The following is a 21,292-nucleotide window of genomic DNA, read 5'->3' as shown; positions in this document are numbered from 1 at the left end:
GTACTAAATTCTTGGATACTAGAGAGGTTTCCTGTATTCTCTCTGTGCCATCAAGCTGTTTGTCCATAAGTTAACTCAACGCTCTTTCCATGACTCCACATTCGTTCCTTTTAGAAATAGAGTATGAGAAGAATTAAGGGAGAAAGGAAACAAATTCAGACTAAGGAACAGGTGGTACATTGAGTGAAGAGGGTAAAGACAGCTTTCTGTAAGGAGTAAGAAGAGATGCGGGTGTGACAAGTCAGAGGGGCAATCAGATAATTGACTTTTGTTTTAAGTCATAGATATTTTTAATAAAGTGCGGTAAATGTTAGATGCCACTAATGTTTGTTTGTTTTTCCTTGTGCTGGGGATCAAACCCAGGACTATGAATATGTTAAGCAAGGCAGCTCTACCACTGAGCTACAACCCCAACCCTAAATGTCAGTTTTAAATGGGCAAAGCACTCATAGGTACCTACGTTTCATAGGCATACCACTAGGAGGCAATGTAAATAAGTTCAAATAATTTCAAAAGGTTTTTTTAATATTAGTTAAACTAAATATCTACCTTGAAGTCAATTTAAAAATCTTTTCCTATACCTCCTTGAACTGTCTGGTGAGTAAAATTATAGCGCGAGAAAGAAAGAGGACGGTGGATGCCAAGCATGAGCGGCTTCACTTCGGGATTCTGATTTGTTTCTCTGGGTTGTTTTCCAGTGTCAAATACTTTTCCTTTCCCCACAGCTTACATTTCCTTTTCATGGGAACTGAATTATTGAATAACGACTTAAACAGGGATAGTGTTCTGTGTTTTAAATTCGGGAAATGGCCAGTTTCCTGTGCTAGGAAAAAATCTGTGCTGGAGAATATTATCTATATAACGTACTTTGTACTTCCCGCTCTGCCTTTTCTTTCATTGTGCTATGTTATTTGATTTATCTCTTATCAATGTAAATTCCTGTCCAACACAATATGAAGTATTATACCAGAGACACAATAGCCCACAGATATTTCAGTACAAATATTTGTATAATATTAAAAATAAGACAATTTTGGAACAAACTCACAAGTATGTTCTTGTAAGTTTACAAGTTGCTTAAGAAATCCATTTTCTTCCCCAGTGATCATTGTCTGACACTGTAAAATGTGCTTTCATGTGAAATGCCACCGGCAAAATTGTGGAATATTTAAAATTTCTTTCTGTCCTTCTCCTTCCCTCATTAAGGTTGTATTATTTTCATCTGACATTAAGCTCCTTTGTAAAAATAATGATGTCATACATAGAGGGATACATTTTAAATTTTGTAAACCAGCCTGATAAGCTATCAATGTTTAATAGTTAGGTCTGTTGGTGGTGTAGAAGGCTGGCAACGTCGAGAAGAGCTAAAGCAACTGCAAGGGTGCTAGCCTCCGCAATTTCTGTAGAGATTTTTTCATATTGGCCTGTCACTTTGCGGCCCTGTGTGATTCTCATACATTCAGATCTTGTGACATATAAAAATTAAGACCGTGCTCTGGTCATGCTTCACATATACTGTCCAATTTTTATGAATACCTTGCTCTCTTGGTCCTTTCAAGAGTTGAAGAAACAGATTAACAACCCCTATTAGATCTTACAGCTTGATCCTAAGTGAATTTTTTTCCCTATCTTCTACCCTTGGTGAAGTTCCAAATTCCTAGAATGTTTAGCATATAAACATATGAGTAGAGACATGTATGTACAACATTTGAGGACTAGGTTAGAGTCCTGAGGAGAAAGAGCTAATACAATGTGGAAGACACAGTATTTAAAAATATAAGAGAGACCTTAATTTAGGATGGTTTGACTTAATGATTTTTTAATTTGACATGCAGCAAACGGCACTGGATCATTTTTCGGGCTAGCAGTGTGCTGTAAGGAACTCTCTCGTGGTACTGGGCAGAGGCAGTGGGCTGCAGCTCCCAGAGAGCCATGTGATCACAAGGGAAAAGGAAAGTCTGTTCTGTAGGTTAATGGATTAAACGCATTTTTGACATGATATGTTCAGCTTACACAGAATTTGTCAACAAGTCAACACTGTAGAGTTTTTCCCCTAATGCATTAAATTACAATACTGTCTTCATATCAGAGAATTCTTCAAAAGCCAGTCAGATTGGTTGACACTTAATAGAGGAGTTGAGAGAAGGCTGAGAGTTTACCCTTTGATTCTGTTTTCTTGGGGGTTAGTAATAATTATAAACAGTAGAACTAATAGAACTAGAGGAATGGATGTGGTGATAGTGGCTAGTGAATATAGGGGCAGTAGTGGAGCTATCAGCTAATATTTATTGTGTGTTTGCATTGGGCACAGTGTCAGTTAAAATTGCTTGTGAGGAAACTGAGGCATGGAGCTTCTGGCTCTCATAGATGCTCTGCACAGTGCTGGACTTCATCCCAGGAGATGTCCTCTAGTTATAGATATGTTGGATGGGTATTTCCAGGTGTGTTGTGGTAGGAATGTGGATAATTAATTTTAAAGGTCTCCAAACAGCCACCATAAACACTGTACATGGTCTAATCTTTTTTACTTTCTTTAACTTTTCGCTAGACTTTTGTGTAACCCTTACAGTTCTGGAAAGAGACATTCATCATCCAAAACAATACAAGGGACATCAGGTCTTCATGAATCAAATTATACTTGAAATGAGAATGCTATGAAGAGTTTATTGCCAAATGTTTACTTCATTAAAACAATAGAAGTCTAAAAATAAAGAATATGCAGTTGTTTCAACCCTTGTGAAAACTAGATGTATGCATGACTGCCTGAGCTGTCTCTAGCAAATTTTAGATTCCCAAGGAAACTAGGAGTTAAATGAACAAGGTGCCAATTTCCTTAGGCTTATTTTTAAGTGTTTCATCCCCTCTTTCATCCTGGGAATACTTTTTCATTCAAGACTTTAAGATCAAATGCTGTTTAAAACTTAGAACTGTGGAGTGGTCAGTACTAAAAAATCTGTAAAAGCCAAAAGGACCTTGGAAAAAACTTTATGATTGTGGCTACAGAAATTTCATCTTGGAAATAAGAAAAAATGGGATTTGTATTTTGTACAATATGGGAATACTTGACAATAACATTCAACTTTGGAGCTGGCTGCAATAGGGAAGAGCGGTAACTCTGGCAAAAGGAAGTGACATGTGCCTCCCTGAGCACTGCTGTATTTTCATCACTGAGGAGCACTGACAGCACTTTATTTTCTCCAAGTGTTTGGAGAGAGTTTGTAATTACTGACTTTTATGTGAATATTCTTTTTTTAAATAGCAATCAAATCAGTGTTTCATTTGTGTTATGCTACATTAAAACATGCCTCTACTGTTTTTGTTGTTGTTGTTGTTGTTGTTGTTGTTTTAAGAGTAGGAAAAATTTATTGAGAGAAAGATGGCTTCCAAGAGAGACAGGAGGGGGACCGGAATGTGGGCTGGAAAGTGAGTTTTTTTTTTTTTTTTTTGCCTCTACTGCTTTTGACCTCTGCAATAGACCAATTTATTGCCTTAGGCCAATGGTAGTGAAATATCCTGATAAAATCATATTTTTACAGGCTGAGCTGTGATATGATTTTATAGGAGTTGAAATTGCAAAAGCAAACAACCTCTTAGAACAGAAAAAGACTTAAATGAAGACAATAAGAAAGTTAACAAAATCTCACTTAAGAAAGTTTGCATTCATTGTAGTATTTTACTATAGTCATCTCCACAAATTTCTTATTTTTCACCTTCTGTATAAAATATTTGTATATATAGATTGATTTTGTAGCCTTGTGCCTGGGCTGTACTACTAGCTGCATCCTCAGTTCTTTTTATCTTTTCAGTGTTTTGTTTTGTGTTTTGAGACAGCATCTCGCTATGTAGTCCAGTCTGGCCTTGAATTCTCTATGTAGCCAAGGATGGCTTTGAACTCATAGTGGCTTATCCTCCTGAGATTACAGGTGTTTACTACCACACCTGGCTATCTTTTTAGATTTTGAGACAATCTCACTATGTGACCCAGGTTCTGCTTGAACTTTCTGATTCTCCTGCATTAGCCTCCAGAGTAACTGCAAGTACAGGCATGCACCACTGCAATTGGTTTATATGTAACTGAAAATCTATTTAAAATGTTTGTTTTCTTTTTTTATCCTTTATGAAGATTCACTATCGACTTTTCATCCACCTAAACATTAAACATCTTGAAAACCCTGTGCTTTGTATGTAATGTTCCACTTTTATGCTGATAAATGATGAAATGTTTTCCCCTGAAAGCTCCTGAAGAGCATAGTTTTGTCGTATTCATCTTTTGGTTTGTTGAGGTCAAATACAGAGCACACTAACATTTTTCAATTATCTTAAAATCTTGACCAAGAGAGTTTATTTTTTTAATCACGAAAGTATGATGAAAAATTATTTTTCACCTAGCCCCTGGATATAGTGAGGTTCATTTACATTAGTTAAATAATTGTTTTGAAAAATAGTAAAACATCTTTTGGTAGAAAATTGAGCCAATGTTAGAAGTCTCTCAATTGCAGTGACACAAAAAATTCTTTCAGCTGTGGATTATAAAGAAACAGGGGCTTTTACTGGGGTGTTACCATGTTCTTTGGGTGTCACTGCAACCTTTTTAGGCCTTTATTTATGTAATTCAGGTATAGTAAATTCTATTTTGGTGACTTGTACAATGATAAATGCTCTTGTGAGTGAATCTTAAATGCTACTGAATTACTAACATGATTTATTATTCTGAAAGTTTTTTTCAGTTTTTTATGTATGGAATGTTGTCATGGTAGTGGAGGGAAAAACCATCCCAAAGATGAGAAGATGCTGCTGATATTCTGTCAGGGATGGAAGTCTGGTGGGGAGCAGGCCAGCAAGCGAACACTATTTCATGCTTGATCAGTGTATCAGAGTGAGAACACATTACTGACCTCCCAGTTCTGCACAGGAGAGTACTTCACAACAAAAGAATTGTCTGCTGCATATTTCAGCATTGTCAAGGCTGAGGAACTCTGCCATATGGTGATTGTGTGATAGCTTTTATCTCAAGTTGCTCATGAATATTTGGAAAGATAGTTGTTATGTTTTAGATCTAAAATAGCTTCAAAAACTCTCATTTTTTGAATGGTGGGGCCTACTCTTCAGAGGTGGGACTCCAAGGGCATGGCCTGGAAGAGTTTATTCTTGTCCCTGGCTTATCCTTCTCTCTCTGCCTCTTTTCTGCCATGAGATGATGGCTTTGCTCCACTATGCCCTTCCACCAGGTTGTTTCTGCCTTAGAGCCAGCCAGTATGGACTGATCCTGTTGGAAACTGAGCTAAATAAACTTCTCCTCCTTTTTTTATGGGTATCAGCTATATTCTCCCAGAAATGAGAAAAGGAATAATAGACTAGAAATTAATACTAAATAAATTAATACTGCATAATCATAAAATTCATCTAATTAAGGTCATAATTCTTTATTGATTCTTCAAAAGTTCATTGAACACTTATGAAGGGCCACATATTGCCATAGTTGCTGGGCGTACCTTTGTGAACAAACTGAATTAGTCTTTGCCTTCATGGTTCTCCCATCTATGTGCAGGAGACAGAAAACAGACCTGGAGTCAGCGAGGAGTAGGATTGGGCTATTGGGCAAGCAAAGTAGAGCCATGTAGGAGTTGACCATGATAGGGGTTGAGCAATGGAACAAGTTCCCCTGACTGGTAAAGAGAGATCTAAGGAGGTGACATTTAAGCTAAAAACTTAATGCAGACAGAAGACACCCCAATAAAAAAGTATTCCAGATAAAGGAAGGGGTTTGGAAAAATGTGCTAAGGTAGAAACAATCCTGGCAGTGTTGGGGAGGAATAGGAAGGCTGGTGTAGGTTGAGCCATGGTCCAGAGTGAGGAAAATGGGATAAATGGGGTGGGTGTGTGGGTGCTGGTGGTGCTGGTGGTGGGTGGAAGCAGAATGAGAGAGAGAGAGAGAGAGAGAGAGAGAGAGAGAGACTAAATCTTGTTGGGAGTGTTTGTGTTCTTTCAAAATGTGTATGTTGAAACCTAATTGAGAGATTGAGAGGGGAACAGTGCCTTCTCTTCCACTGTGAGTCTTATGTATAGAGTGGATTCCATACAAGGAGAGACATACAAGAAGGAAAGAGAGCAAATGAAGTTGTCCACTGTGAGCAGTGATGCTGGGAATCTAATAAAAAAAGATCAAGTGTAATCTAATAACAGCATTGAGTGGATAGATTTATGGTGACAGATTTGAGCGTTGGATCTTGAAAAGCCCTTGAAATTATCATAAGGTATTCTGTGACTTTTAAAATATTATATATATATATATATTTTTATACAAAAACTTATTGGTCAGTTTTGCACTCAGGATTTTGCACATGCTATGAACACTATACCACTGAGATACATGCCTACCCCTTTACTTCTTGATATACCAAAAAATTTACTTATTTGTTATGGCTTTCAATTTACCTGTCTCCTCCTTTTAGGATATAAGCAGAGACTTGATTATGGTGTGTATTGGTATATCCTATATACCCAGAACAGTGCTTCTCAGGAGAGGGCTGCAAACATTTGGAGTTTTGCGAAAACCTTTCAGGAGATATGCAAGGTCAAAATTCTTTTCACATTAATACTGTAACTTTTTTTGTTTTTTACTGTGGTGACATTAGTACTGATGGTGTGAAGGAGCAGGGTATAGAACTGCTGATGCTGTTGTATGAATCAAAGCAGTAACATCAAACTGGCCTTACAGTCACTATAAACCTCACTGCCACCCACTTAATGGCAGTGGTCACAATTTTGCTTAGGTTTTTTTTTTTGGGGGGGGGTGCCGGAGATTGAACTTGAGACCTTGTGCTTGCGAGGCAGGCGGTGGAACCACTGAATCCCTGGCCCTTACTTTTTATGAGGCAATAAAAATTAATTTTATGAAATATTGATTGTTAAGCACTTTTTAAAATTCTGTGTATACACGAGTGCATCTGGGGTGAACACAAGTATTTTGGTTGTCTCCAGGAAAAGAACTTGTGTGACTGAGTTGCTATGGAACATCATATTTACTTGAAATAATGACAGTGGGACAAAGCGTGGTTTCTTTTCCAGAGTATTTGGCAGGCATTTGCTGGAAAAAAAAAAATGAAGTGAGCCTGTCACTTTAAGAAAAACAGCTGATAGTACTTGTCGACTGTGACAGACTTCAATTTTTAAGTGAACTTTCGAGTTTTGGAATATTTGTTTCCATCTCTGTGAACTTGACAGCTTCCTAATACTTAAAGATTTTTCTAGTGAGCTGGATACTGATATCGATAAATGTGTTTGTGTTTTTAATATCTTATAATGAAATATATCAAGATTTGGTAGAAAGATATAACTGTCAGAGTTAGGGATAGGGTTAGGTGTATAACCTATATAAAATGAATGTACTTTTTCCTGCAACATTGCAGCCTCTCTTGAAATTTTCTTCTTTCATCATGTACATATTAAATAGCTACATTTTCACAATGACAGAGTGCTGCTAATGTAAAATATTAGAAGTAATAAAGTTTAGTGCCTATATGACTATGACATTCACACTGACATCAGACATCAAGAATCAAAAGTGTAAACTATTAAAATCTATGGGAGAATGATCTACTACTGTATGTGTGCCTGGCTGATGAAAGAGTAGGAAGGACAAACACAAGTAGAGAAACCACTGGTTAAAAAAATAAGAAAATGTATTTTAAAAATGAAACATGGTAGGCTTTGCTTTACAAATGAACTAGCAGCGGCACAAACGGGCAGATGAGATTGCTGTCCTTCCTCTTCCAACTTAATGAGTTCCTTCTCTTGGGCCGGGGATTTAGCCCAGTGGTTCGGCCGCCTGCCTTGCAGGCGCAGGCGCAAGGACCCAAATTCAATCCCCGGTACCAAAACAAAAACAAAAACAAAAAAAAACCCAAAATGAGTTCCTTCTCTTGATCTCTTGATACCAAATTGGTGATATTTTTAGGATCACTAAACTTTAGTGTGTGACATTTAACATTTTTTTTCCAAGTACTTAAGAGGGAAATGATAGGGATCAAGTTAAAGAGAAAGTAAGGCGTTCTGCTTTCTGAGTGGGGAAAAAGTAGACTGTGACAAGAGTGTTAGCCAAGAATATTATGTTGTGCGCAACTGTTGATAGGGGAATCTGGTGAACTGAGTGCACGCTGACACATGTAAGCAGAAAGGTTCTCAGAAGGGCATCTGCCAGCTTCACTTTCAACACATAAAACTTAACCTATCCTATCTTCCCTGCCTGTCTGCAGCAGCTTGGCCTTCAGAAGTCATGACCAGTGCACATAGGCAGATTGTGATTTTTATGGGGTGGCTTCTCTGGCTGGGTAAAAGGGTTATGTACAAAGTTAAACATTATTTGACATTGAGTCAAAAGTCAAAGAGAAATAAGTAAACTTGATTTCCCAGTAAATCTTTTAAGTTCGTTTTTATTTTTTCAATGTTTGAAAGAATAAATGGAAAAACAATGGCCATCAGAGGGTTGTCTCTCGAAGCTATGTCAAAGTCACCTAGGAAATGTGCTCAGAATGCAGATTTCTGGATCCTAAACTAATTGGCTAAATCAAACCTTTGAGAAATAGAGTTTGAAAACTGCATTTAGAAGAAACTCTCCAAGTCTTACACACAATGAAAACCCTGAGAAGCTATTTTCAGTGCTTATTTTCTTTTGGTTAAAATTAATTTTATGTGTACTTTGCTCCTTCAGATGATCTGTAATTCAGGCAATATCCTGCTTAAAACAATACCTTTTTTTTCATTGAGTTTATTGGTACTTTTGAAAGTATACAGTATAGTTACATTCATCAGTAGGATCTTGTACCTTTACATGACAGGTCTTGGTTCTCATTTTTTCCCCATACTCCTCCTCTCCTTTCACCCCCTTGTCCATTCCCTATTTACAAAAACTTTATTTCCTTTTTTTTTGTCTTCTCAGATTTTTTTCCTTTCCCCTTATTTCCTTTCACCTACCCTTCCCACTTCCCCTACACCTTTAGCCCTTTTCTTTCTATTTCACATTGTCAGTTATACCATTAGGATCTTATGTACAATTATAGTTTTTCACACCAGAGAAACTATTCAGTATGTACACATGTGTGACTTATTTTACTTAAGAGTATGACCTCAATATGCATCTATTTTCCTATGAATGAATCTAATTTCTCATTCTTTGTGGCTGAGTAGTATTCCATTTTATAGAAAAACTACATGTTCTTTATCCAGTCTCCAACTGATGGGCAATTGGGCTGTTCCAAGTTTTAACTATTGCATGTGGTTTCATTTTATTGTAAATTTCCATTTTCATCAAAACATGATAGTAATGACTAAGTGAAAACAAAATGATGATTGAGCTGGGAGTTTAGCTCAGTGCTCCCACCACCTGCCTCACAAGCGCAAGGGCCTGAGTTCGATCCCTGGTACCAAAAGCAAAATGATGTATTGCTTTTCATATAAGTATATGCACAAAAAACATTGGCCTAGGCAGTTAAAATATTACTTTGTTAAAAAATTTTTTCTCTGTGGAAAAAAAAGCGTTACACAACCAATATATGCACTAAAGATACTGGAGAAACTGTATTAAAGGTGTTGTAGGGAGGGGGGCTTCCATAAGGGAGTGAAATAAACCTAACTTGAAGACCAAAAAACATTAATTTCATTGGTATATTTAGGTATACAATATGCTGACATTCATCATTGGAGATTTGCACCTTTATATCATATATCTTGATTCTTATTTTTTCCCCATTCCCCTACCCGCCCTTAAACCCTTCCACCTCTCCCTATTTACAAAGACTTTGTTTCCATCTTTTCATTTGCTCCAGTGCTTATTTTCAGATGTTTGTGTCAAGATGAAGATTATCAAATTGCAGTAAAACTGTGGACGACTGAATGTAGGGTTAAAACTATATGTAGTCTCTCATGTATTTTTGTTACTAATGCTTCCTTCACTGACATGAGAAGGATTAAATGACCAATTGCCAAAGTCTCAAAAGAACTCTGTTGATCATGGTTGTTAAAGGATAGTTCTGAAAATTTTATTTGTTTTTATCTTCAGGAAGAAAGAATTGAATGTTACATAAAAAAATGTCAAAAATTTTTCATGATTGGGCACTCCCAGCAAACCATCTAAAATCTGCATTCACTGTGGTATAAATGAGACTCCTGAGAAAAAGAAATAGTTGATCAGACATGGTAGCGAGTTCCAGGTTTTCCGTTGTATACAGTTAAACAAAATGTGCTATATTGTCAAGAAGGTTAAGAAAATAAAAAAAATTCAGGTAAAGATGTGGTGTACTTTATATGATCTTTTAAACTCACTTTTACAACTTCCTAGTTTTAATTTATTAGTTGCAGAATATGACTAAGTTCTGTTTATGAAGAAAAGGTTTATAATTCTAGAGGTGAAGTTTAGGTTTTGCTTGCACAAGGTATTACCTGTTTACTATGTGGTCAACATAAAATGTAAACTAGTCAAGTAAACTATCCTTGTTACTTTAAAACTAAATAGAAAGATCTAAAAAGCATTTGTGGTATGAATATTTGGCTAATACTCAAGAGTAACAAAATTAAAATAAAAAATTAAACAGAATAGTACTAATTAAATTAGACACTTAAAATCAGAATACTCAAAATCTTTTTCCTCAGCCAATTATATATAGCTTCAGGTAATAGTTAATGGATCTCGATTCCAATAAAAGATGAGGTTACATCCAACACTTCCTTATTCATTTTATTTAATTCAGCTGGTGATAAAAGAGTTGAAGCTGTTGTTAGTTTTTTTTTCTTTTTATTGAGTTTATTGGAACATTCTAGGTATACAGTACAGTTACATTAATTATTGGGATCTTGTACCTTTGCATGACAGGTCTTGGTTCTCATTTTTTGCCCTTGTCCCTGCTCTCCCTTCACCCGCTCCTCCCCTCCCCATTTACAAACACTTTATTTCCATTTTTTCATTTTCTCATATTTTTTCTTTTCCCTTATTCCCTTTCTCCTACCCTTTCCACTTTCCCTACACCTTTAGCCCTTTTCTTCCTATTTCACATTGTTAATTATCTCATTAGGATATTATGTACTATTATAGTTTTTCACACCAGAGAAACTATTCAGTATTTACACATGTGTGACTTATTTATTTCACTTAGGAGTATATGCTCAAAATGTATCCATTTTCCTATGAATGAATCTAATTTCTCATTCTTTATGGTTAAGTAGCATTCCATTTTATAGAAAAAACACATTTTCTTTATCCAGTTTCCAACTGATGGGCAAATGGGCAATTTGCATGTTTTAGCTATTACAAATTGTGCTTCTATAAACATAGGTGCGCATATGTCACTGTGATATGATTCTTTTAATAAGCAGTACTTCCAAATTCATTCCTGGAAGCTGTTAGTTTTAATTTGGCTTTGTCTTCATAGAACCTGAAACACAAACTGATTGATCAGGAATAAAGATGTTGCTGAATCTCATGTTAGGAATGAGGTCTTGTGGCTCATGTGTGTGATTTCTCTCAAAGAGTTTTAAAGCTTTTAAGTTTTTAAAAAATAAAAGTTATAGCATACAGTAGCCAAATATTCTACAAAAAATAAAGGTGTGGAAAAGGGAAACCATTGTTTGCAGTTTTGTGTATGCTAGGTTTTTTTCAGTGTGAAACACACATTATACATATGTGTAGATGTATACATGTTTATATGTGAATATACATATGTGTACCTGTGGCGCATGCCTCTGAGAATATTAGTTTTACCAAACAATATTTTGTGAATTTTTGTCATATAAATGTATACAGATATATTTACTAGTTTTTATCCCAGTCCATTGTGATCATACTTTTGCCATAGCCATAGAATCCTATAATTTAAATGTACCGTATTTTATTTAATGATTTCCCTATTGGTAGACTTTAGGTTGTTTCCAGTTTTTCTGTTTTTGTGACTAATACTGTGAAACTCTTTATCCAAATATTTTCTTTGGGTAAATTCCTGGAAGTAGAATTGTTGAGTTACAGGAAATGCTCATTTAAAATTTTGACGTATAGTGTCAATTTTTTCTCAGAAATGTGTCATTTTATACTCTTATTAACAATGCCTTGGGCATTGGAACATCATGAGCAACCTTGGATTTTGTTACTCTCTCAAATGTTTCAACCCAAGGGTTTGTTTTATTTTGTTTCTTTGAGACAAGATCACTCTATGTTGTTCAGGCTAATCTGGACTCAAGCTATTCCACTGCCTCAGCTTCCCAGATGCTGAGACTATAGGCATGGTGCCTGGTAGTTAATATTTTACATCTTAGTAAATATAACATGTCAAGGATATGATTCCCATCTTATTTTCATTTGTTTGCTTTAGTAGCCAGAGATTTATCCACGCCTCCCTATGTCCTGGGAATTTGGTGGACTACATAGTCATAGACTGACTTGGCAAGTAGTGGCAAACATTTGAGGAGAGATGAGGGAAAGAACGATTGCGAGATAGACCTAGGGCTTCTCAAAAGACCAGCAAAGGACACTGGATATGTCACTAAAGACCACTGAAGGACATCCCAACCCCAGGAATGGTCTTATTGGTCACTGTGTAATTAATCAATGGTATCTTGAGGAAGTAGACCAAAGCTGCTGAATGGAAAGTGTCTTTTTCTGTGCCTCTCAAACTTTCTCTTTTAGAGTTCAGCATGAATAAACCATTCTACTCTGTCAAAGCTTAACAACCATCAAGATGTCTTGGTCTTTTTTTTTCTTCCTTTGCTGCTAGGAATTGAACCGAGGGCTTTGTGAATGCTAGGTAACTGCTCCCCCACCAAGCCGTGTTTCTATTTAAATTGACATTGTGGTGCTTTATTTGACAGAAATGATGTGCGTAGAAAATGCCCTGAGAAATGAACAGTTTTTCCTCCCTCTTGACAACGCTGTGTCACACATCACTTCTACAGTAGTTTCTGTCAAATAAAAACACTAGGATGTATTCTCTTTCCCATTATTCATTAGATCTGGTACTGTGTGACTTGTAGCTCTTCCTCAATTCAATGTGATAGTGAAAAGTAAATGTTTTGAATTGATTCTGGACATTGAGGCAGCCAGGACAGAAAAAGTACTTCTAAAATTGCTTCAGAAAGTGGCGAGAATGATGTGTGTTTGAAGTTAGGGGGAGTGCTTTGAGGGAGGTTAATAGCAATATGTCTATCCCTGTCGTAATTTTGTAAAACATTTAAACATTCACTGTATTTATTTACCACATTGTGTGTTTGTACGTATCCTATCTGCCCATCTCTCTCTCTCTCTCTCTTTCTTTCTCTCTCTCTCTGACTTTCTTCTCTTTTTTTCTTTTTTTGCTGTATTTGGGGAATTGGGGATCATACTTATGACCTTGTGCTTGCGCGAAAGGAGAGGCACCGCTGAACTGAATCCCCAGCTCAGACTCAGTTCTAAGGGAGCCATTTCACAATTTCTATCATTTTGCTTTTCTATTAGAAATAGCATTTTATTAGATTCCGGTGTTTTTGTGCTTTGCAATGCTTAAAAGTTTAGGAAACACCTGCCTTTAAATGTTTACCCTCAGAACTTTGGAAGCCTGGTGGATAACATTTAATTCATGTAGATTAAAGCTTTTGGCTTTGCCTCAGCATCATAAGTATAACTCTCAGAGAGGAGCACAAGGGCTCACATGTTACAACGTAACTGTTTTACTCAGGTGTTAGATTTTTAAACTGGTTTCTAGTAAAAAATTAATGTAAATCTGCTCAACACCCAGTCATCTTATGAATCTAAGATCACTTTTATAATGGCTTTTTTTGTTTCGCACAGGCATTCTTACACCGAATGAACCAGTGTGCAGCAGCAAAAGTTGACAAGAATGTAACAGAGGAAACAGTGAAGGTGAGGATTTCAAGGGGCCCTCTGGGATGGGTTCCCAGAGATGACATGTTACCTGTAGGGCATTCCTGCAGAAACTTTCCACTTCTTTTCAATGCCCCTATAAGTTCTTAGTCCAGTCACTTGTTCAGTAATAACATGAAAAAGGGGCCAGGGTTTGGGAAAAGAAAGGGAAATTAGAGGAGGCACGGAAGTCTAGAGAATTTTTTAACAAAAGTCTTGGAAATGTGTGAAAAAGGGAAGAAACAATAAATTTAAGAAACAAAAGCTAATTTTAGCCTCTATGAGAGGGAGAAAGTTGAATGAGGTGTGAGATGGCAGAGTGACAGGAGGTGGACAAATCTGGACTTCAGTCTCTGTGGCTGCTAAAGAACAAGACTGGGATGGTCCGTGAGCTGCAGGAGAGAATGTCCATGTATCTTCAACTCAGAAGCAAATATGTAACATTTCTTCTAAACTGTAGGGAGAGGGGTTGGCCAGTGGTACAGTGGAGCTTCCCACTGTGGGAGGCCCTGGATTTGATCCCTAGCAGCACACACACACACACACACACACACACACAGACACACACACACACACACACACATACACACGAAAAATTTTAAATAAAAATTATCCCATAGTGATTATTTAAATTGTATAAATCATCATTGATATTGATTATTTTAATTTACTGTTATATTTTACTGCAAGTAAAAAAAAGCTAAAGTTTTAGGCTCTTCTATTTCCTCATAAGTTAAATATTCAACTTTCACATTTTCTGACTGTGGGATTACTTTAGTTAGCAAGTTTATGGAAACAAGCAAAAGCAATTTATAATCCAAATAGACTTGAAGACTATTTGATTCACATATGTGAACTCCAGATGAAAGATAAGGTTCCCCACAGGTGATTCCAGGAGGCCAACAAGATGCTAGATCCTCTCCAGTCATTCACTCTGCCTTACGGGGTGTCCGCTTTGCCCCTGAGCTGGCTCCTCCCTTAGCTACAAAGTGACCTCATAGTTGTCCCAGCTGTTACCCCACACAGAAAAGGACTGTATGTTCTAGGATGCCTTTCCTAGGGGCAGACGCCCTTCTTCAAAAACATGCCAGCAATTCTGTGTGCAGTTTTACCTGCCGATCATCCTGGAGAGGGGTGGGACTATCATGCATGGATTTGGCCACCCAGGCTTTGTCTTAGAAGCCAGGCGAAGTGACCTGGTCCCCAAAGTTGTGCGGGAGTGGACAAAATTTGGGTTCTGTCAGCAAGCTGAGAGGAAGGGATAATTTTAGCATGGCTACTGAATGAAATTGTTCAGATTGGAGAGTGAATACTGGACTCTCACAGACATTTTAAAATTTTATTTTACTTGCTTCACTACTGCACTTACATGTTTTATTTTTTTTTACAGATGTTGTTTTCGAACATCGAAGATATCCTTGCAGTACATAAAGAATTCTTAAAAGTTGTAGAGGAGTGCCTACATCCTGAACCTAATGCTCAACAGGAAGTGGGAACCTGCTTTCTTCACTTTGTAGGATAAATTTGTTTGTTTTTAAAGTTATTTTTCTCCCTTGATTTTAAAATTTAGCTCTTGGCATAGTAAAATGTGTGCATTTAGCACTAGAAGTAACATCTGACACCAGAAGTTTGGGGTCTTTTAAGGCCAGTGAGATCTTGTACTCCAAGACAGAAAAGGCAGCGTGTCCCACATCATCCATTTCCCTCAGTGAAGAATGAACAGCCTTTTCTCTTTCCCAACAAGTTAGCTCTTCGCATCCTCTGTAGCTTTGAATTCTAATGAATATTCAGGCTGTTCAGAATGAATGGATTTTTATGTTTCTCTCAAACATAGAGCATTTTTCTTTTGAAGCAGAAAATCCTCACTCTTATAATGGCACTACAGACCTTTTAATAGTCAGAACGTTCTCTTGTTAATCAGCTTGAACAGACTTGGAGGTGAACAGACAGTATGGCTGTGTCTGAATTTTTCTTAAGGGTGGCTTCTCAGAAGATTGTACTGAGCAGTGCAGAAAGCATAAGAGGTGGTGCTCAGTGGTCAAATTATATGTCTCTTACCTGTGTGATCATCTTCATATCTTTCTTTATACAACTGAAATGATTTATGCAATTGAGTTGCAAAGAGAGAAGCCACCTGTATAATCAACATTGTTTCCAGAACTAAAGGGCATTCATGCTAAAAAAAGAAAATGAAAAAGAATGCTGCTATTTATACCACTCCCTTAATGCTAATTTTCAGAGTACCATTTTGGATCCATGTATTTATCAAAATGCAATACAGTGAGCATTTTACTTAAAAATATGTGTTATGTCACAGTGATCTAACTTTGTATATTTTTATTTTCCAGTTTGTCTTTCATAAAGGTTTTCATATGTAGTTTCTCAGTCGATCCATAGATGATAACCAGGCTCTGCATATGTTCTTTTAATAAACAGAAAATGTTCTAGAAAGATAATTGTATTAAAGGGAGAGGCTGCTTGGGTGTAGGAGGATTGATCTGTGCTTTCTTGGGCGTGGCTGGAAGCCATGGGTGTTTGTGTCCATTTACCCAAGCCTGTTCCTTTTCAAGAAAGAATCAGAATTCTCTGCCAGCTGGAGTAGTTTCTGTCTCAGGCCAGGGTTGCCTATGGGAATCTTGCAGTCATTTCCTTAGTAGCACATTATAAATGTGTCATCTGTGAATTTATCTAAACTATTTCTGAAGTTATGTGGCTCATACAATCCCTTGAGATAAACCATTGAATACATTTTTTGCTGCCTGTATACAATAGTGCTTAATGTTCTAAGCATGCATTGGAAATTTCAAAGGCTAGTTTTAATATTTGATCGATAAATATTCTGTATCTTTTATTGATGCTGCTCTGCTATTTATTAATCATAACCATTTTGAGAAAATTTACAAATGGAAGGTGACTTAGAGATGATGATGGCAAAACTCTTTTCTTTTGGAAAGTATTCCCTTTATCTTTGAAAACCATTTATTTTGTTCCTACTTGGTCACTTTTATGATAACTCTAATGATAAGAAGATCTCTGTATTGATCCAAAATCTGCCCATCACTGCCTTTACAATTCCCACCTAATGGTCTTAGTGTTATGTTTTGAAGCTACATAGACTCAGCAACCTTTTGCAGTATAACAGCTATTTCAAAGTAGCTACTATTCCCTGACTTTACTAAGAATGATGTCTCTCTGAAATGACCTGTCATTTACCATATCTTCAGGAGCTGCCATCTTAGCCACTTCTGGCCTTACATTGTTCTGTTTGTCAGTGTCCCTCTTCAAGACACCATTCCAGTGGTGTCTGTGAGCTGCAGGGTGCTATGCTTTGCTCTCCCTTTATGATCTGGCACGTGACTTTTCCCTTTCCTTAACATGGCTTTCTTCCCTCTCTATGCCTCAAATCATGGATTTATCCCACTGGACCTTGCGCAGTCTGTGGCCTTGAAGAACATCTCATTGTTCTCTGTTCTTCGCCACCACTCGCTTCATTTATCCATTATTGCGTTCATCATATTGCAGTAAAATGTATATGACTTTCTTCTTTTCTAGACTATTGTTTATGGACCAGGGAAAATAAATAAATAAGAAAATAAACATTCACAGTATAGTTCTTGAGACATAGTAAAGCATCAAGTTTATATATACTGACAGGTTCAACTTTCAAAATGAACAAAATGACTAATTTATTCTTTCTTGAATTTGCAGAAAGACAAATTTCGCATCTATGATGAATATTGTAGTAACCATGAAAAAGCACAAAAATTGCTCCTTGAACTTAACAAAATAAGAACAATTCGGACATTTCTTTTGGTAAGTACATATTTATGTGTTATCATATGCTGATATTTGTCAGTAGGCTCAGTAAGAATCAAAGAGTAGCATCAATGTGGTATAAAAAGCTGTTTGTAAGGTACTGTAACTTGTATTATATGCAGGCTAGGAAGCTAGAGTCCTTTGATAAATGTGGGAAGTGAGAGCTGGGATAAGCTCATGTATGGGGAAGTACTGCTAATGCCCTCTCCTGGTTGATTACGAATTGCTCATGAGATCCCACTGGTTCTTATGAGCGAAGAACTCCTGCCAGAATTCATCATTGCTTTACGTCCTCAGTTCCTCAGGGCTTCATTTAGTTCTGCTAAAAGAGCTGTAAGTGGGGCAGAAACAGGAAAGATGCAAATCATAGTTATGGGAGAAAATAAATGTAAAGTTTGACCTTTCTCCTACACACATTCCTTATGCGATTTTCCTGAAAAATAGCAAGAATATATATTTAATATTTTGAGGTAGCACAAATAAGGACATATTTTGGCAGTTCCTTAGACAGTCTAACTGACACTGATGACCACACTATAAGTGTACAGTTCTGTGATATTTCTGGAGTTGCACAGCCATCTCCCAAATCTAATTTTAGAACATTTCCATCACCTGAAAAATATCTCTCTAGTCTCTTTACAACCCATGTTTCCTCCCACTGTTTGCTTCAGGCAACTACTGATTTACTTTCATCTCTGTAGAGATTTGCCTTTTCTGGGTATTTTGTGTAAACGGAGCCATACAATATAGTTTTTGGGCTTAATTTCTTTTTTCTTAGTAAAGTACGTCTGAGCTTTATCCTTAGAGAATGTATCCACTTTCCATTCTTTTAAACAACTGAATACTATTTCACTTTGTGGCCATAGTGTCTTTTGTTTATCACTTCTTCAGTTAATACTTTGAATTGAATTAGTAGGGCTCAGTCTAGTTTATGATATTAGTCATAAATAATGCTGTTACGAACATTTATGCACAGGTTCTATGTGCATATAAAGTTTTATTCTCTTGTGTAGATACTAAGAGCAAAATTACTAGATAATAGTCTAAGTTTTCTTTTTCCAGTATAGTCGTGCTTTATCTGTTATCTCTATAGGGAGATTCTAGTCTCTAAATATCTTTGCCAAGACTTAGTGTAACCAGTTTTTCTGATTATAGCTGTACTAGTGGGTGGGTAGTGGTATTATGTAGGGGGTCTAAATTTACATTTTTTCTGATGGCTTCATGTCCTCAGTAGCATGTAATAAATATTCTTTAATGAAATGCTTATTCAAGTCTTTTGCCTATATTTAAATCAAAGTGTTTACCTTATACTGAGCTCTCAGTTATGTTCATTGTTTTAGATAAAAATTCTTTATCTAAAATATAGTTTTCATATATTTTTTCCCACTGTGATTTCTCTGTTAATTAAAAAATACTATCTTTGACAATTAAAATTTTTTAAATTTGATGGAATTTACTTTATTAAATTTTTTCCATTATGACCATGCTTTTCTTATCATATTTAGAAAATCTGTATTCAGGTTTTATACTTATTTTTTCTGAATGTTTTATTATTTTGTTAAAATAATATTGTGATTGGATTTATCTTAATGTCATTTTTACGTTGTTCATTGCTAAATATATATTTAGTGGACTTTTGTATATTGACCTTTTATCCTCTAATCTAAATTCATATGTTAATTTCAGTAATTATTTTATAGATTCTTTGGATATTTTACATATAGGATCATGTTACCTGAAAATAAAAACAGTTTTTCTTCTTTTTTTCTCATTGTGAATGTCATAGTCTTTATATATTAGCTAGAATCTTCAGTGGAGTGTTCAGTAGAAGTGGTTAGAATGGACACACTTGCCTTGTTTCTGGTCTTAGGGGAAAAACATTCAGTCCTTGTAAACTATAGGTTTTTTTGTAGACATCCTTTTTAGGTTTTAATATATTTCTAGTTTATTGAGAGTTTTTATTACTCTTTTCTTTTTAATGTGTTTAAAGTTGTGACATTATGCATATCATGATATGAATGTTATTCAAATAAATTAAAGCTATAACTTTTTGTTTTGGTGCTTGGGATCAAAAGCTATAACTTATTAATGGGATTATCAGCTATCACATAGAAAGAGAGATAGCACCTCCAAATATAATTGTTGTCAATTTTTGCTTTATGTATCTTGGAGCTCTGTTTTAAGATATGTATACCTTCATACTTGTATATTCCTGTTTCTGTCTATCAGTATGTTTTTTGTTTTTGCTTTTTTTGGTACCGGGTATCGAACTTGTGCCCTTGCCACTTGCAAGGCAGGTGCCGGACTCACCCCTCTGAGCTAAATTCCCACCCTCTGTCTATCACTATGAAATGCTGCTCTTTGCCCCTAGTTCTGTTTCTTCTGTTAAGTCTGTTCTTCCTGATATCATTATGGCAGTGATAGCTGTCTTACTACTGGTCATTTTATTTTTATTCCTTATTTTTCTTACAAGATTGTGATGATCTTTGAAATATTTTTCATTAGACACTCTAAGTTAGATCTTGCTTTTTCTCTAGGTTGACAATCTCTGCCTTTTGACTGAAGTGTTTAGTTTGTTTGCCTTTAATGTCATCACCAATAGTTGTATTTATATGTATAATTTTGTAACTTTTTCCTGTGTATCTTCTTGGTTTGGTTCTCTGCTACTTTTGTGCCAGACAGATATTTTTAGTGTACCACTTTATTGCTCTATTGATCCTGTAAACTGTATTTTAAGGATAATGAAAATAATTTTTTTCTATACACTATAACATGTGTCTTATCAGGTTCATTTTCTGTTACTATTGACATTCCAGTAAAATATAGGGGGTATTTTGCTGTATTATTTCTTATGTGGATATGGAAAGTGTTCCATTTTCTCCTTCCTCCATTGTGTTCTTATGGCCATACATGTCACACTGCATGTTATGAACTCTGCAACACAGTGGTATAACTTTATTTATTATATGTTTATTATATATTTGTACAGTCTTTAATATTAACCTACCTGTTTACCATTTCTAGCCTTCTATGTCTTCTGATGCATTTTACCCTGACATTGTAATCTTTTAATTTGATGAACAATCCTAATTTCTTATTGGAGATTTCTACTAGCATTGGCTTCTGTAACTCTTTATCTGGGAATATCTTTACTTTGCCTTCATTTTTGAAGGATATTTTTATTGTCTATAGAATTCTTGATGACAGGTTCTTTTTCTTTTTCCTTTTAGCAATTTAAATATGCCATTCTATTGCTTATGGCATCTATTGCTTTTGGATGATGAAAAGGCATTTGTTTCATTGTTTTTATATTTTACATAATGCGTCACTTTTCACTCTCTGTTTTGAGTACTTTCAAAGAAAATTTGATGATTTCCATTGGTTTAGATTCAATTCCATTGAGTATTTTTTCCAGCATCTCAAATGTGCTATTAATTCTACCTAGTGAATTATTTATTTCTTCTCATGTCTATTTGATTTAGTTAATTTTTAATTCTTTATTGAGATTTCCTGTTTGTTTATGCATTATCAGTGTATCGTCTTTAAGTTTTTAAAACAGGGTTCAGCACATTCCTTGGACATATGTATGATAGCCAT

General features: G+C 35.9%; 1 protein-coding gene across 1 annotated transcript in view; it reads left to right on the top strand.

Moving 5' to 3' along the window:
• The first annotated feature begins 13,812 nt into the window (after nt 1-13,812).
• Nucleotides 13,813-21,292, top strand: part of LOC117284325 (phosphatidylinositol 3,4,5-trisphosphate-dependent Rac exchanger 2 protein-like) — a 48,263-nt gene continuing 40,783 nt past the window's right edge. The window contains exons 1-3 of the mRNA XM_033759062.1: nt 13,813-13,879; nt 15,270-15,392; nt 17,588-17,692. Coding sequence (XP_033614953.1) covers nt 13,823-13,879; nt 15,270-15,392; nt 17,588-17,692 — 285 coding nt within the window. The 5' untranslated portion in view covers nt 13,813-13,822. The remainder of the gene's footprint in view (nt 13,880-15,269; nt 15,393-17,587; nt 17,693-21,292) is intronic.

Source organism: Fukomys damarensis, unplaced genomic scaffold, assembly GCF_012274545.1.
Source record: "Fukomys damarensis isolate Sample0158 unplaced genomic scaffold, DMR_v1.0_HiC HiC_scaffold_5, whole genome shotgun sequence".
NCBI classification, from domain to species: Eukaryota; Metazoa; Chordata; class Mammalia; order Rodentia; family Bathyergidae; genus Fukomys; species Fukomys damarensis.
The sequence above is the reverse complement of the archived record's forward strand: the minus strand, read 5'-3'. Positions and strand labels throughout refer to the sequence as shown.